The sequence below is a fragment of the Colletotrichum higginsianum genome, chromosome 5 (genome assembly GCF_001672515.1).
Source record: "Colletotrichum higginsianum IMI 349063 chromosome 5, whole genome shotgun sequence".
Taxonomy (NCBI): Eukaryota; Fungi; Ascomycota; class Sordariomycetes; order Glomerellales; family Glomerellaceae; genus Colletotrichum; species Colletotrichum higginsianum.
The window spans coordinates 3,531,412-3,545,520 of NC_030958.1; the positions used below are offsets into that span (position 1 = coordinate 3,531,412).

General features: G+C 54.2%; 6 protein-coding genes across 6 annotated transcripts; 1 reads left to right on the top strand and 5 right to left on the bottom strand.

Annotated features, from left to right (window-relative positions):
- Nucleotides 1-90: 90 nt before the first annotated feature.
- Nucleotides 91-1,388, top strand: CH63R_07927 (uncharacterized protein; the record flags this gene model as incomplete). Its single annotated transcript, XM_018302901.1, has 2 exons — nt 91-419; nt 545-1,388. 2 exons carry the CDS (start codon nt 91-93, stop codon nt 1,386-1,388), a joined length of 1,173 nt encoding a protein of 390 aa, XP_018157679.1.
- A 333-nt stretch (nt 1,389-1,721) lies between these two features.
- On the bottom strand, nt 1,722-4,502 carry CH63R_07928 (Major facilitator superfamily transporter; the record flags this gene model as incomplete). Its single annotated transcript, XM_018302902.1, has 17 exons — nt 1,722-1,746; nt 1,804-1,934; nt 1,996-2,069; nt 2,118-2,164; nt 2,217-2,288; nt 2,345-2,750; nt 2,805-2,921; nt 2,972-2,985; nt 3,055-3,145; nt 3,216-3,258; nt 3,322-3,364; nt 3,420-3,458; nt 3,511-3,621; nt 3,691-3,761; nt 3,823-3,930; nt 4,010-4,171; nt 4,257-4,502. The coding sequence occupies 17 exons, from the start codon at nt 4,500-4,502 to the stop codon at nt 1,722-1,724; spliced, it is 1,800 nt and encodes a 599-aa protein (XP_018157680.1).
- Nucleotides 4,503-5,923: 1,421 nt separating this feature from the next.
- CH63R_07929 (uncharacterized protein) lies at nt 5,924-6,826 on the bottom strand (the record flags this gene model as incomplete). Its single annotated transcript, XM_018302903.1, has 1 exon — nt 5,924-6,826. The coding sequence occupies one exon, from the start codon at nt 6,824-6,826 to the stop codon at nt 5,924-5,926; it is 903 nt and encodes a 300-aa protein (XP_018157681.1).
- A 533-nt stretch (nt 6,827-7,359) lies between these two features.
- Nucleotides 7,360-7,854, bottom strand: CH63R_07930 (uncharacterized protein; the record flags this gene model as incomplete). The annotated part of the gene is made up of 2 exons (XM_018302904.1): nt 7,360-7,485; nt 7,606-7,854. 2 exons carry the CDS (start codon nt 7,852-7,854, stop codon nt 7,360-7,362), a joined length of 375 nt encoding a protein of 124 aa, XP_018157682.1.
- Nucleotides 7,855-10,171: 2,317 nt separating this feature from the next.
- Nucleotides 10,172-11,411, bottom strand: CH63R_07931 (Nuclear pore protein-like protein; the record flags this gene model as incomplete). The annotated part of the gene is made up of 2 exons (XM_018302905.1): nt 10,172-10,626; nt 10,706-11,411. The coding sequence occupies 2 exons, from the start codon at nt 11,409-11,411 to the stop codon at nt 10,172-10,174; spliced, it is 1,161 nt and encodes a 386-aa protein (XP_018157683.1).
- Nucleotides 11,412-12,128: 717 nt separating this feature from the next.
- CH63R_07932 (Nuclear pore protein-like protein) lies at nt 12,129-13,336 on the bottom strand (the record flags this gene model as incomplete). The annotated part of the gene is made up of 2 exons (XM_018302906.1): nt 12,129-12,625; nt 12,712-13,336. The coding sequence occupies 2 exons, from the start codon at nt 13,334-13,336 to the stop codon at nt 12,129-12,131; spliced, it is 1,122 nt and encodes a 373-aa protein (XP_018157684.1).
- Between the last annotated feature and the right edge of the window lie 773 nt (nt 13,337-14,109).

A 14,109-nucleotide genomic window follows, 5' to 3' on the forward strand; every position in this document is an offset into this window, starting at 1 on the left:
TCGTTCCTCGCCGGCACCGGCATCCCATGTAATACTCAATGGGTGGGCCTGACACGTGACACGCTTTCTCATCTTATCTCATCTCATTTCATGCTTTCGTGCCTCCGCTCGCAGATTTTTGATTGGGATTTCTCATCTCATTCTCACTCTCATTCCACTCTCATTTCACTCTCATTTCACTCTCATTCTCACTCGGGCCTCATCACAACCTCACTTGCCATGGCAAGTTCACTCGGCTCACACCCGGACTTCTGGACAGGCCTATATATCGGCATCATCAGTAGCTTGCCGGCTTTCTGTGCCACTATGGCTCTGATCACTTGGAATTATCTGCGGCAAAATGACATCTACGACAACGACCACTGGAAGCTCAATGTCAAGATGCCGTTCACCACCATGTGGATGAACATGGGCTACTGGTAGGCCACGAATTCTCATTTCTCTCAACACCCCCTGCGCATGGCCTACACCATTCATCTGTACGGATTATCTCCAAGTCTCACGATCTCGTCCTGTTCCTTGTCTGATACTCCCCTCCGTCCAGGACCGACGCCGACGGCCGGCCCACACAGGACTTCGAACAAGCATGCCGTGCTCTCCTGCACGAGGTCCTCGCCGAAGCAGGCCTCCTGAAGACCGACTTATCTTCGTCCAGGCTAGCCCTCCTTGACCTTGGAATCGGGTGCGGTGACCAATCCCTGGAACTTGCCCGTCTCATCCAGCAGAGTGGCTGCGACGAGTACCGCTACGTGGGACTCACCCTGAACCCGTCGCAGTTCCAACTGGCCCTGAAACAGCCGTTTCACGAATTCCAAACCCCGGGGGACGCCGATGAATCCATCCGAGTCTTCCGGGCCGACGCGGGGAGGCCCGACGCGTGGGATGCGGATGTCAAGTCCGCCGTGGCGTCGCTGGCCACCGGGCGACCTCAGAACCAAGCGCGCTGGGTCCTCGCCCTGGACAGCATATACCACTTCTTCCCCAGCAGGAGGCCGATACTCAAGTATGCCGCTCAGGAGCTTGACGCGTCCTTCATGGCGTTCGACTTGCTCCTGAGCGACACGGCCTCGTTCCAGCAGAAGCTGATGATCAAACTCATCAGTCTGGCGATGGGATGTCCCGTCGGCGCTTTCGTGACGGAGGCTGAGTATAAGACGCAGCTGTGCGAGGCCGGGTACGACGAGCGACAGATCCGGTTCAGGGATATCACCGACCATGTGTTTTCTGGCCTGGTAGCCCACATCCAGCGCCAGGCGGCAGCGCTCCGGCCGCTGGGCATCTCCGTAGCAAAGTTCAAGGTCGCGGCCAAGCTCTTTAGCTGGTTTGCCAGATCAAAGACGTTGCGAGCCACCATTGTGGTCGCGCGGAAGAAGCCCAAGGTCGTATGAGAGTCGTCGTTAGTGTCGGTGGTCGTGGAGATGAAGAACTAGATATTCATCACTTGTTCATCGAGTGGCTAGTGTGCCTTTAGTACTCTCTTCAAACCGTAAACACCAGATATGGAATCCGTTTTGTTGTCGAGACGGCCAAAATTGCTGTCGCATCGCTCTCAAGTTCATCCACGCTCATATCTCCCAACCGTCTATTCAAGCCTTGTTTCTTTCATTGCATTCTTTTGATTTGTCACCCCTTCGGAGTTTCTAAATAGCATCTCCCACATTGTCACCTTGCCCGCTTGCCATTTATCGCATCTAAGCTACTCATCTGCCATCGTCACAGGACTAAGTCGCGAAGCGGAAATCGAGCCTGCCAGTCAAATAAGGTTAGAGACGACTCATGCAGACATGTCAGGGAAAGACCTACCGCTTGTTTCCTTTGTCGGTAGTGTTGGCGCGGTAGTCGTGCTGCTGCTCTGGCGTCATGGCATCCCACTTCTTGGCCTTGGACTTGTTTCTCCAATTGTAGTAGAAGTACGTCGCCGGGTATTGCACCAGCTGTGGACGATGTAAGCTCTCTGCACGGTTTTCACCCGGGTATGGAGAGGGTGCTACTTACACACATCCACACACAGATGACCAGGAGACCTGTGTTGGCTTTGAAGTATCGGGGCGAGTCGCTGGGTTGGTAGACTTGGGAAGTTAGCATCCATCTCCCGGTTCGCAGGAGGCAATACTCACTGTTCGCACCAATCATGCCACTGACTTGCACCCACATATTGTAGAGCCTGGATGCGTTAGTAAGATATGTCAGGGCCCACGTAGATCAAGCCGACTTACGAAGCCGAGACTGTTCTGTTCTGGACCGAGCCGGCATTTCTGCTAGTCCATGCCACTTGGATAGGATGTGTGCTGGAGGCTCCGTTAGCTCTTCTTTTTCTGGTCCTCAGCGCAGTCTTTTCACCTACTATGGGAACGACAGCAGTACTGTAGCAATGGCAAAGTACGCCCAGGAACTGATCGGATCCGGCAGCGCAATCAGCGCCACGAAGCAGGGCAGAAGCCAGGCGTCCTCGGCCATGGCCACGAAACTGCGGTTGTTCAGCAGCTCGCTGACGGCTGTGATGATGAGCATGGTGAGACATGAGCCGACGACGTTGGGGATGGACAGCAGGTTGGTCTCGATGACGTTGAATCCCAGGCCTCGGAACGAGAGCGTCAGGTACTGGTTGACGGGGTACTTTGGCAGGCCGAACAGCAGGCCCAGGATGTACAGAGGCCACATGTCGTAGTCCTTGGAGCACTCCCAGATCTGCTTGACGGAGAGACCTTGTCGGTTGTACATTCCTCCCTTTTGGGGGTCATCGCGAATCACTGAGTTCCGTGTAAGTCGGCGTTACGAAGGTCGGGTCAGGACGCAGTGCTCACCAGAGTTGACAATGATCTTCTCTTCCTTCTCGGTGAAGTAGCCCTTGGGGTTCCACCAGCTCTTTGTCTTGGACGGGCACTGGGGCATGAGGAAGAACGACGCCAATCCCACGAGGACTAGCCAGAGTCAGCTTGGAGAGTTCAAGGAGCAAAGAAACTGATCTTACAAGTGAAGGCGCCCCTAAACAATTTAGTTAGCAACTTGGTCCCAAGTATCGCAGGCAAATCAACAAGGCTTGTTAAAACTTACTCGATGAGGAAAAGCCACCTCCAGCCCTCGTAGCCAAGGATACCACGCATGGATACGAGTCCGACGGCGGCGAAACCGACTCCAATATCGACTGACGCGGCATGTCAGTAAACGAAGCCGCACGTAAGGCGCGGACGTCACGGAGACTTTGGACAACCTACCCAGCTGCGAAGACATCCAGAACCAGGCCAAGCGGATCGGAAGCTAAGGTATATCAGTCAAGGCGTCCCAAGATTTTGCCAAGTCTTGTGCGCGAGCGCCACTCACCGATGTACCGGTGTACCAGTAACTGAGGTAGAGGATCGTGTCGCTGCCAAGCCGTTAGCCAAAGCTTGTGGTGCATGTCAAGACGGGACAAGACTTACGGGATGAAGCCACCTTGGAACGTCGCGCTGGTTGGCCGCCTGTGAGCAAAAGGTTCACTCCGACAAACGTCAACGGGACTCCTCAACTCACATCAGGTATCTTGTAGCGAGGAAGGAAGCCCGTCCCTTGAGGAAGAACTGCGCGCCGGAAATGGTGGAAAACAGGCAAATCTGGATGGGAATCCACAAATCGGGACCGATACTGCGCACATGGACGGATCAGCTGGGGTCTGTCTCCTGGTTGTCCAGTGCGAAAAGGGGGCCAACCAACCGCTTGGAGATCAACTGGGACGGAAGTTCGGCAACGAGGAAACCGACTCGAGAGATGGTTTGGCCGAGGTTCTTTGCACGTCAGTCTTGGGGCCCCTCCCATCCATTTGTCTGTTCACGGCCTCAAACTCACGTAGTCGCCGCGAGTCAGGTTCAGGTCGTCGAGCATGTTGTCCGAGACGGCGTTGGAGATGTTGTTTCTGTCGATGTTGAGGGCCGCAAACATGATACAGGCCCAGAGCTGCATGGCGGGATTAGCTCAAGTTCCACTCACTCCCCCCCCCGTCGGCAGCTGTAGAGTTGTTCCCGGGTCTTCGTACCATGATCTTCCAGTCAACCTTGCGGCGCGTTTCACGCTCTTCCCTCCACGTCCAGCGGAAGTTCGGGTCGAAGGCGGACCAGTTCTCCCATTGCGGGTGGATGTAGAGGCTCTTGTACTCTTCGACGTTTTCGGAATCCCAAATGCTGGGTTGCGTGGCGATCTTTGTCCAGGCACGTCAGCTTCCAAACCTCCCCCCAAACTAGCCACACGCACAAACAACCTCCCAGAGCCAGGGTATAACGCACCGCATCGAGGTCGTACTCGTCGCCCTTGGGGCCCTTGCGGATTCTGAAGAAGCGGAGGATCGCGTCTCCGAGCGCCGCTTCCATACGCTGGTTCTCCTGCGTCGCCAGCGCGGGTGCCGTCGGGGGCGCCGCGTCGACGGGGCGCTTGTCGTCGATGGCCGGCGTCTTGGATTCGAGCCCGCCGCGGTCGGAGGAGGTGATGGACCCTGGCGGCGAGGCCTTTGCTACCGGTTGCTGGGAAGTCATGTTTGTTTCGACCTTTCTTTTTTCGAAGGAAGAGAAACGATGACGCACGGGGAAATCTGCACACGACGAAGGGAGGGAAAAGGGGTCCAGACTGCGAGACCTGCCGGCCTTGACGTGCGTGAACTATCTATATAAGGATATTTTTTTCTTCTTCTCTCTCTGTCTACTATGATAAAATTCTTCCAACAGGGGCCCTTGGAAAGGGAGGGGGGAATCACGTCCGCGTGTTGCTTGGGGATTGCAGACCGGACTGCTGGGTTCTTCAGCCAAGCGGTTAGATGGAGCGCCGCTCCAAAAGGCGTGATGAGCAATTGAGGGCTTCAATAGGCAGGAAAGGGGTCTCGGTTCTCCAATTCTCGGTGACAACCCGAGAGGGACGATCCACAGGTTGGATGACGACAAGTCTGCTCGTCCGGCATTACTGGCCCCGACGACGTAGGGACGGAGGTCTCCCGAGGAGATGCACAAGTTGACCGGAAGTGCCGTGGAGCGCTACCGCGCGAAGTGTTGTTTAAGTCGACTTCATCGTGTTTCCAGGCCTCGATTGGGCTGGCTGGCTGGCTGGCTGGCTTTATCTCCTCAGTCCACGACTCAAGTCCATGGAAAGTTCAAAACCTAGAGTCTTTTTCAACCCTTGAGCTTGAGCAACTCACCTCGACAACCTCTCTCTTTTCTTCCTCTTTTCCCCCCAAAGATCCGTAACTGCCTTCAAGTACTTCAGACTCTACAGACCACCTCGCTCGCACTTTAGATCTCCCGTTGTTAGGGAGAGAGGCGAGGGATAAGCGTTTACTGGGGCCGATGCGACTTTACCTCCGCCTTAGTGGCTCGCGTGGGCTCGCGTCACCGGGCGTGCAGCTCACGCAATTGATTCACCATCGTCTCGGCCGATGGCGTGCTACACACAGGACGACGACGGATCCCGCAGCTGGGCTGGACGCAATAAATAAGCGAAGTTCTTCAGCCATATCGATACGGTAGCGAGCACGTGGGTACATACAGGCACAGTTAGTTGGCTGGGCTTCGGAGAATTTAAGCCGAGCCCATGCCACCGTCTGGAAGGCGAGTGCGGTTACATTGATGGGTTAACCCCCCCCTGGCTCTCTGCTTCAAGTTGCATCTACTAAAGTGTACGCTTTACACAAGGATAGCTGTCCAACAAGCTGCTAGTAGTAGTGTTCTGTCTTTTAATCTAATAATCTAACTACATTGAGCCTCATCGCTACAATTACCTAAAGAACCATGAGCGTGATAGGCAGCCGAGATCTCCCTCAATACAAAAGCATTGGCCTTGAACGTCATCATGAACCGACTCGACGAGACTGACGGCCTCGGAAGCCCGTTTACGATTACACCTTGACCACGTCTACAGTAAAAGCCCCTGTCTCGTCCTACATCGCAACAAAGTGGGTTTCCATTGTTCAAATCTCCTCACAGATCAATATATCCACATGCATGCCTGCCATTATTGGGACGGAGCAACAGAAACTGCAGTGCCGTTGCTCCTCATCTTTCAGTCCTTCCCAAATGCCATCGCTCCAGTTGTCTACATTCCACATGAAGTCCCAAGCATTCCGGAAGCCACTCGGACGTTCAATCTCGACATCTCCTTCGTCGGCGAGTGCCAAGTGGAACCCATCACCGTAAAACCCCTCGATCGGGGACTTGCCGGGCTTCATCTTCGCGCCGTATTGAATAAGGTAAAGCCGGCAATGTAGGCTGCTTTTGATCACCTCCTCAAGGGTTCTCAAAAAGGCCCCTCGTGGGCCTTCTTCACCCCTCATTTGATACAGGGTGAGGTCTCCCCAGTCGGTGAAGCTCCAGGACGCGTCATATTCGAACGCAACATGCCATGGTTCTGTTGTTGGCAAATCAAAGTCGAGTTGGTAGGGAGGCCGAATGGTCGACGGGTCCGAAAACCCAGGATCTGGAACTTGCATGCAGATGAGGTCTTCCCGATCGAGATCGAAGGCGATGTTTTCTTGGCCGTGTCGCAGCTTGACAGTATCCCAATCGGTTTGGCCGTGGCCTTCGTATCGCCTTGCAAGTCGGCCGGTGACGACGGCTCTCGATTCCTTGCAGGCCGTCCACATACCAATGTCGGAAAAGTATGACGAGGGATTCTTTTGGTTCCAGGGCCGCTGAGATGTTTCCGGAAACACGGGGAGGGTTATGAAGCCGCGGGTGCTGTCGTCCGCGTCTGGTTGTACCGCAAAGAAGTGCACGCCTGGGCGACCTGGGCCTGTTGGCCGGATCACCATCTCCCAGATGCATAATCTGAGCTCTACGGGCAGCCTTGGGAAGGGATGGAATGTTTCGTCCATGGCATGTAGATTCTCCGTGAACGCTGGGTGTTGTGTGAGATGCAGTATGAGGGACCTTACGAGAGGATTGTAGGAAGAGGATGCAACCAAGCCTTTCGAGAGTTTTAGAGTCTGATTTAAAGCAGGCATCTTTGAGAACCGTGATGAAGCAAGTTCCATCTTCGCCGGCCAGTACAAGAACGACGAACCTTACACTGTAAAAGTAAAGTGACCACCATGTGTCTGAACTCTCTCCACGTAACAAGATATCGACTAGTCATCAGGGTAAAAGCCCACAACATCATTAAGTTTATCAACAATGTTGCAAGATACGTCTTTTCTGGTCCTCTAGATGCTCCATTAATGTCACAGCCGTATCCACATGTCAAAAATCATGCCTTTGTAGGGACACAACTGCCCATCTTTCGAACTTGGCAAGCTTGAATGACGATGAGAGTCTTTCAGTTTTCAAGTTTCTTTCTAGAGTTTTCATTCTAAAACTAATTCTTTTTGAATGAACTTGCACAGCAGACACGGAGACAAACAAGAGCACCCTATATTGTAGATAGTGTCGTCATCTTGCCAACTAGCCCCAAAACACCCCGATTCTTGACCTTGCAGTAGACAAGCCTCTTCATGACAACATTCGTCCCAGTCCAAATGCACTCCAGTCCAATCAGCTATTAGCTCTTCAAGATCTAGAACAGCAAGTAACCTAATCCCAGGAACCACGTTAGCATAACTTATAATCATTGTAAATAGTTACAAGGAGGAGCTATAAGGGAAAGGTGTTGCAATACATCATAGAGGCAAGTAGGTGCAGGTTTTCCATTTTCATCCTTCCGTAGGCAGTCAAACCTGAGCTTTTGAAAGAGTTCTGTGCGTTGCCCTGCAGCGCACTCCGCTTGCGCTTCGTTACACATATAGCCCCCAGTGGTGCCCCCATAGGGATAGCATGAGACAGTAACTTTGGCATTCTTACACTGAGCTGCTGCCGGGGCAGCGGTCATCAGGGTAAAAAGTAAGGCGGTAACGTAGGATTTCAGCATATTGAAGGACGAGTTTGGCTAACGGTCGTGCGGATTAAGGTGTTGTTGGATTGTCGTCTAGTAAGCGTGTGGAAGAATCTATGCAGATTAACAGATGGCAGTTCTTACTAGGACAGCTGTGAGCTTATATAGTAGTTTCCATCTTGTGAAAGTTAGTCAGTTGGCTTAACGAAGTAGATGCTGTCCTTGCTTGCGCCCGGGCTTTCTACAAAGGCTTCAGGGAGCGATCCCTGAGCACATGTCCTTCATATAGGGAGGTTGGCTTGGGAAAATAATTTTTGAAACTCCCTCCCCCCCTTAGGTGATGAAGGAACACATGGGCGGACTCTGGCAGAGAAATGGGATGAACAGTAAGTACATCAAAGTTTAATTTGTCGGGATCAAACTACGGAGGCTCGGTGTTGATCCGGCCCCGATCAGCGAGGCTTGATCCGGTCCCGAGCAGCGTGGATTGATTCCGGCCCCGAGTAGAGGGGAATTGGTCAGGGCCTATCCATGCCTGATTGCCCCCACGAGACGGGCAGTCCGACTGGGAATAGCCTCACACAAGCAACGACGCCACCACGAAATCAATCACTGCAGCAGTTTCACTGTGGCCTTTGTACAAGGTTATAGGGGTAAGTAAAAGCCCCCTGTTGTGTCTACCCCGGCATTGAACCTTGGAATTATAGAATTACAATACATCTAGCGAAGTGCAATGTGCGAACAGGCCAGCAGGCTGCTAGAAGTACTACAAGCATCAGCTAAACCTAACATTAAAGAGGGGTAAGTGTAGGAAAAGAGTGAACAGAAGATACCTGCAGGGAGCTTTTACCTTTGCTAGATACTATTGCAATTTAAGTACTAATCGGATCTCTGTAGGGCTTCTGAAGGTTAAGCGCGAGGTAATTTGTTGTTATAACGGCTACCGGCGCTTTAAGACTTAGTACAGCAAGAGACCTAATCCCAAGAAGCACATTAGCCCAGCTTAGAATATAATGATTGTAAATAATAACAAGGGGGGACTTTAGGGGAAAGGTGTTGCAATACATCATAGACGCAAGTGTCCAGGAAGTTGCCATATTTGTCCGGGACATCGCAGTCAAACCTGGCCTGGCTGAAGGATGCCATTCGTTGCCCTGCAGGGCACGCCAGTTCACTTTCAGTGCACGAAACACCCCCACTGTTGCCCTCAGGGCCATAGCATGGGATGGTAACTTTGGTGTTCCTACACTGAGCTGCTGCTGGGACAGCAGTCATTAGGGTGAGGAGTAAGGCGGTAACAGATTTCAGCATGTTGAAGGAGGGGCTTGGCTGCCGGTCGTGTGGATCGAGGTGTTGGATTGTTGCCTATTGAGCGTGTGGCGAGGTTGAAGGAGAAAGCAGAGAATGCCTCTTACTGGGACAACGGTAAATGTCTTATATAGCAGTTGCCATCTGTGTGACAAATTATCGATTCCCGAAACGAATCAATCGTTGTTCTCGCTTGCGCCTGGGTTCTCTACAGCGGATTCATAGAACAATCCGTGAGCATATTGTATTCAATAAAGGAAGGTTTACTTAATCATCAAAGACGGTAGTTAGTGAGGTTAGTGAGGGAGTATCTGGGGGGTGGGGTTTGGCAGAGGACTGGGGGCAACAGTATATCAAAGTTCATCGTGTCCGAACCAAGACCACGATTTCCGGAGCCTCGGGATTGATCCGGCCCCGAGCAGAGTGGCTTGATCCGAACCCGAACAGGGTGAACTGATCAGGCCCCCGAGAAGAGTGGTACAGGCCAAGGCCCCTGCGCGATTGCCTCGCCGGATGGGCAGCCGTCCTCAGCCAGCCAGCCAGCCAGCCAGCCGTGGGAATACCCTCACAAAAGCAACAATAACACCCCCATGAAGTCGATGACTGCAGCACTTTCACTGTGGCTCTCTTACCGGTTTCCAGACTCACCACCGTGTGTTGTAACCAAAACATGAGTCTGTTCTAGTATGGGTAAAATACTCCCTCGGCGGCCTGTCATAGCCTACTGGATCTAGCCACTGGCCCTATCCCCGTCCTAACTGGGATAGAATGTGCGTGGTAGTAGCCGGATATCAGACTCAAGAACAAAGCCCTGCAATATCGAATAGAGTTTGCTTAGATTGTTGGAACAATCTCTGCCGTGTCCAAACTTTCAATAGCGAGGTTTCGGAACACTCGGCCTAGAGCCGACAGACACCGAAGGAGAAGAACGAAGAGTTGCGGTATCGAGATCAGCGCGGCTGTGGAGATGAATACTGAGCTTGACAAGAATCATTGCGGATCTCAAAGCCATTCCAGTCTAGCTGATTCTGCCCTCCCACTCGGCTCACTTGCTCGGCAACCCGGTCTTCGTGGCTTGGGTTTCGAGGCGAGCTCTGCAATCGTCCCCGATGGTCTCCAACGGAACCAGCTTCCACGAACACGTTCTGACTTGAGTGGCCTGCATCTTCCTGCAATCGTTGTGGTTGTAGTTTCCGCCGTTTGGCATGACGAGGATCTCAAGTGCGTCGACGCGCGATCCCAAAACTGCAAGGCTTTCTTTGTAGGAGCTGGCCGGGTCTTGATCTGTAATGTTGATTCCCATCTTGAGGAATCCCCGGACAAGGGATCCGAGAGCGATTGCTTTGCAGTGGGAAGGGGAGGATGTCGACGATGAAGATGTGCCAGACTGTGCAGATTCGCGTCTACATTTCCATTTGCCCTGTGTCAACTCATGGTAGATCGTCAGATAGGGCTGGAGCTTTGTAGATATCCATTGCGCCCGCGCCGCCGTCATATAATCTATAGTTACCAAAAGCGATCATGTCAACACACGGATGGCAGGCAAAGCTGGAGGGGAGAGATATGGAAGGCAACTCACCAATTATATAAGGCGGAATCAACGGTGCGGTTTCTTCTGCAAGCAGGCTCCAGCAGGACTTGTCTTCCCCAACCTCGGACGCAAGAAGTTCAACAATCAGGCGGCCATCTTCGTCGACCTCGCATATCTCGATAAGGCGTGATTGCATTTTGCTAAACAACCGCGAATCGCCCAGTGCCCACGCGACGGAGAGCAGTTTGCTGCTGTCTCTGCCCGATGCGGCCCTTTCTTTGCCCGTTTTGGCGCTATGCAGCCAAGCCTGAACCCACGGGCGAGTGACAGAAATGGCGTCGTACTTGTCCAGGAGAACAACAAGAGCGTGCAGGGTGTCGAGATCCATCGTGTCGGGCACCTTCGCGAAATGCCCATGGATGATGTCGAGCATGAGTTGCATTGGCGCCGGCTCGTCGTCCGGGAGTTGGACGACCCAATCGTCCTGGCCACCATCCCGGGGTCGAGACTCGGCGAAGCTGCCAAAGAGCATCTTCTTCATCACCAGGGATGAACGAGCGAGGGTTCTGGAGCAGACTAGGTAGGTCGATGGCGCTTCTGCATGATCGGCACCGACGCAGAGACGCAAGTCACCATATTCGTCCAAGACTGTTGTGGGCTTCGGCTCGGGGGTCTCACGCCTCGCTCGCTTCGGATCTGGCTCGTCGGCCGGGGGCGAATCTTGAGTCGCCTTGACAGCATCCTGGTCCTCCATGGGATTTTTCAATCAAAGAGACAGTATTTTACGCAGCTTCTGGGCCGATGGCTGTGAGAAGGTGGCACAAGAATAGCATCGCGAGAGGTGAGGAGGGAAGTGGAGAGCCGGTTGACTGTGTGAAATGATTGGGTTTGGACATGAGACATTTGCCAACTGCGCCACTGTTGTGGCTGAAGTAATAGCCACACAAGTTGAAGATAAATAGAAATAATATGAGGGTGCAAGAAAGGGCGAGTGAGAGGTAGCAATGACCATGTGGAAGCAAAGATAGATGATAGGTGAGTGAAGTTTCTTTGACGCTATAATATCGTTGCGGCCTTGCTATGAGTTGTAGTAGAGATGAAGAGAACTGGTTGCAGACAAACGATTTCTAGTCACTACTAAGGCAATCAAATAGAAGAAAGAAACTTTGTGCTCTTTTGTTGCCATTCTTTGTAAAATAGGTTGATTGTATCAGCTGGAAGCCTCATTGCATAGTTTAGATGTATTGATATTATAAAGGAAGACCGACCAACTCGGAATGACTTTGTGCCAAATCGTCTGGGTGTATCGTAGAGTAAAGATATTATAACGAAATCAATCTTACGATGACGATTGAACAACCATGACGGCAAACTCCCTCTCAATTATGGCTTGGCCGTCGCTTGGTCATCATCATCATCAACATCATCAACCATCATCGTCAACTTCACGCGTGCTCCACCAACTGACTGATTACTTGTACGGCAGCCCCGTCTTGGCGGCCTGCCTCTGCAGATAGGCCTGGTGCTTGGGCTGCACGAACTTCATCCCGCCCCTCACGAGCAGCGACCGCTCGACGCCCTCGCGCAGGCTGGACTGCAGGACGTGCTCGCAGGCGCTCAGGCTGAAGCCGAAGCGCGGGTGGGCGGCCTGGCCGAAGGCGAAGCTCGTCGTCGGCGGGTGCGAGAAGCCCGAGTGCGCCGTGTACAGCTCGAGGCGGAGCAGTACGGCCTGCAGGGCGGACGCGCTGCCGCGGTAGGCCGTCGCCGGGTTCGGGGCCGTCAGGTCGATGCGGCGGGCGGCGAAGGAGCGGATGAGGGAGCCGAGGAGGATGCTGTCGCACCGCTTGCCGCTGTTGGGGTCCTGCGGCGAGGCGGTGCAGCGGTCGCCGTCCTTGAGGGCCGTGTAGAGGCTGGCGTAGGGCTCGAGCATCGTCGCGAGGAGGGTTCTGCGTATCGAGGCGGCGTCCTCTGGGGGGAGAAGCGAAGCGTTAGTTTTCTTTCTTGAGACGAATTTTATACGACACCTCTCAGATGGACTTTGGGAACACGCGTACCTATGAAGCCCGGCGGGACGAGGTATTCCATGTTGCAGAGCTTGAACGAGTACGTCTCCCTGTCGTCGCCGGCGTACCCGAAGACGAGGTCGCCGTCGTCGTCGACGAGGCACTCGGTGGCGATCTTCATGGCCATGTTGTTGAACGTCTGCGAGTCGCCCAGCTCGTAGGCGACGCCCAGCAGCAGCGGGTCCTGCATGCCGGGCTGCTTCACGGCCTCCATCCACCCGCGCGCCCAGGGCCGCGTCATGCCGGTGGCGTCGTACTTCTCGGCGACGACGAGCAGCTGGTACAGGCGCGCGACGTCGAGCCGGTCGGGGACCCTGTCGAAGCGGCCGTGGGCGACGTCGAGCAGCAGCTCGAGCGGCTGCTGGCGGTCCTCGGGCAGGTAGACGGTCCAGTCGGGGTCGGCGTGCGCGCCGACGGGCGAGGGCCGCCGCTCGGCGAAGCTGCCGTAGAGCATCTTGGCGAATACGGGCGAGGCCCTCGCGAGGGCCTTTGAGCAGACGAGGTAGGCCCTGGGCTTCTCCTCGACCTCGTCGCCGACGCGGAGAACGAGGTCGCCGTTGGGGTCCAGAACGTGGAGGTCCTGGACGTCGTCGTCGTCGTCTTCGTCCATGAGCATCGTCATCGATCGTCACGGCGGGGCTTAAATGTCTTGGGAAAGCCTCTTCTTATGAAATCCAAAGAGAAACCCGGCGTGCTGTGTCTTTTCCTGCTTGCGTGCTTGATGTCGAACCCTTGTCTGGCCCCTCGTCCGGCACCCTTGTCCGGCCAGCTCCCCGACGAGATCAAGAAGGTTTGGACGTCGCGGTTGTGACCTAGTTTGGCCTGTCAAAGTCGCCTAGCCACGGAGTAGATCAGACGAGATGTGGGGTTTTTTGGTTGGTGCACGCAACCAAATGTTGGCATCTGCGCCGGAGAAGAATCCGCAAAGGGGAGAAGGACGAAAGTAAGACGATGTAGGACGAAGCGTGTGTCCAGTCTCTCTTGAGTTGGTCGGGTCAAGCCATGTTCATGTCCAGAGCGTGCAAAACATGCCCTTTATGGCAAACCCGACACCAAGAGACATGATAGGCACCAAAAGAGATGAACGAATCCGGACCAAGCCATGGCCGCATGATATATGTATGCACGCGCGCCCTCAGCTGCGTCAGCCGGGCGGCGGCCCCCGAGGCCCCCGCGATCCGGACCCCGAAAACATGCCACTCTCGGCTCTCCACTGTTCCACTGTCCAATGGCCGCTTGCATATCGGAATGCTCCCTAACGCTCCCCCCCGTCTGCTACGGCATCCCACCTCTTGGGGCGGCGCGGGACGCACGTATTTTGTCCCGCGGGCCACAACCGGGGACCGTAGCCCGAGCCCGTCGAGGCCGGTCATGAACCGCCGGGAGGCT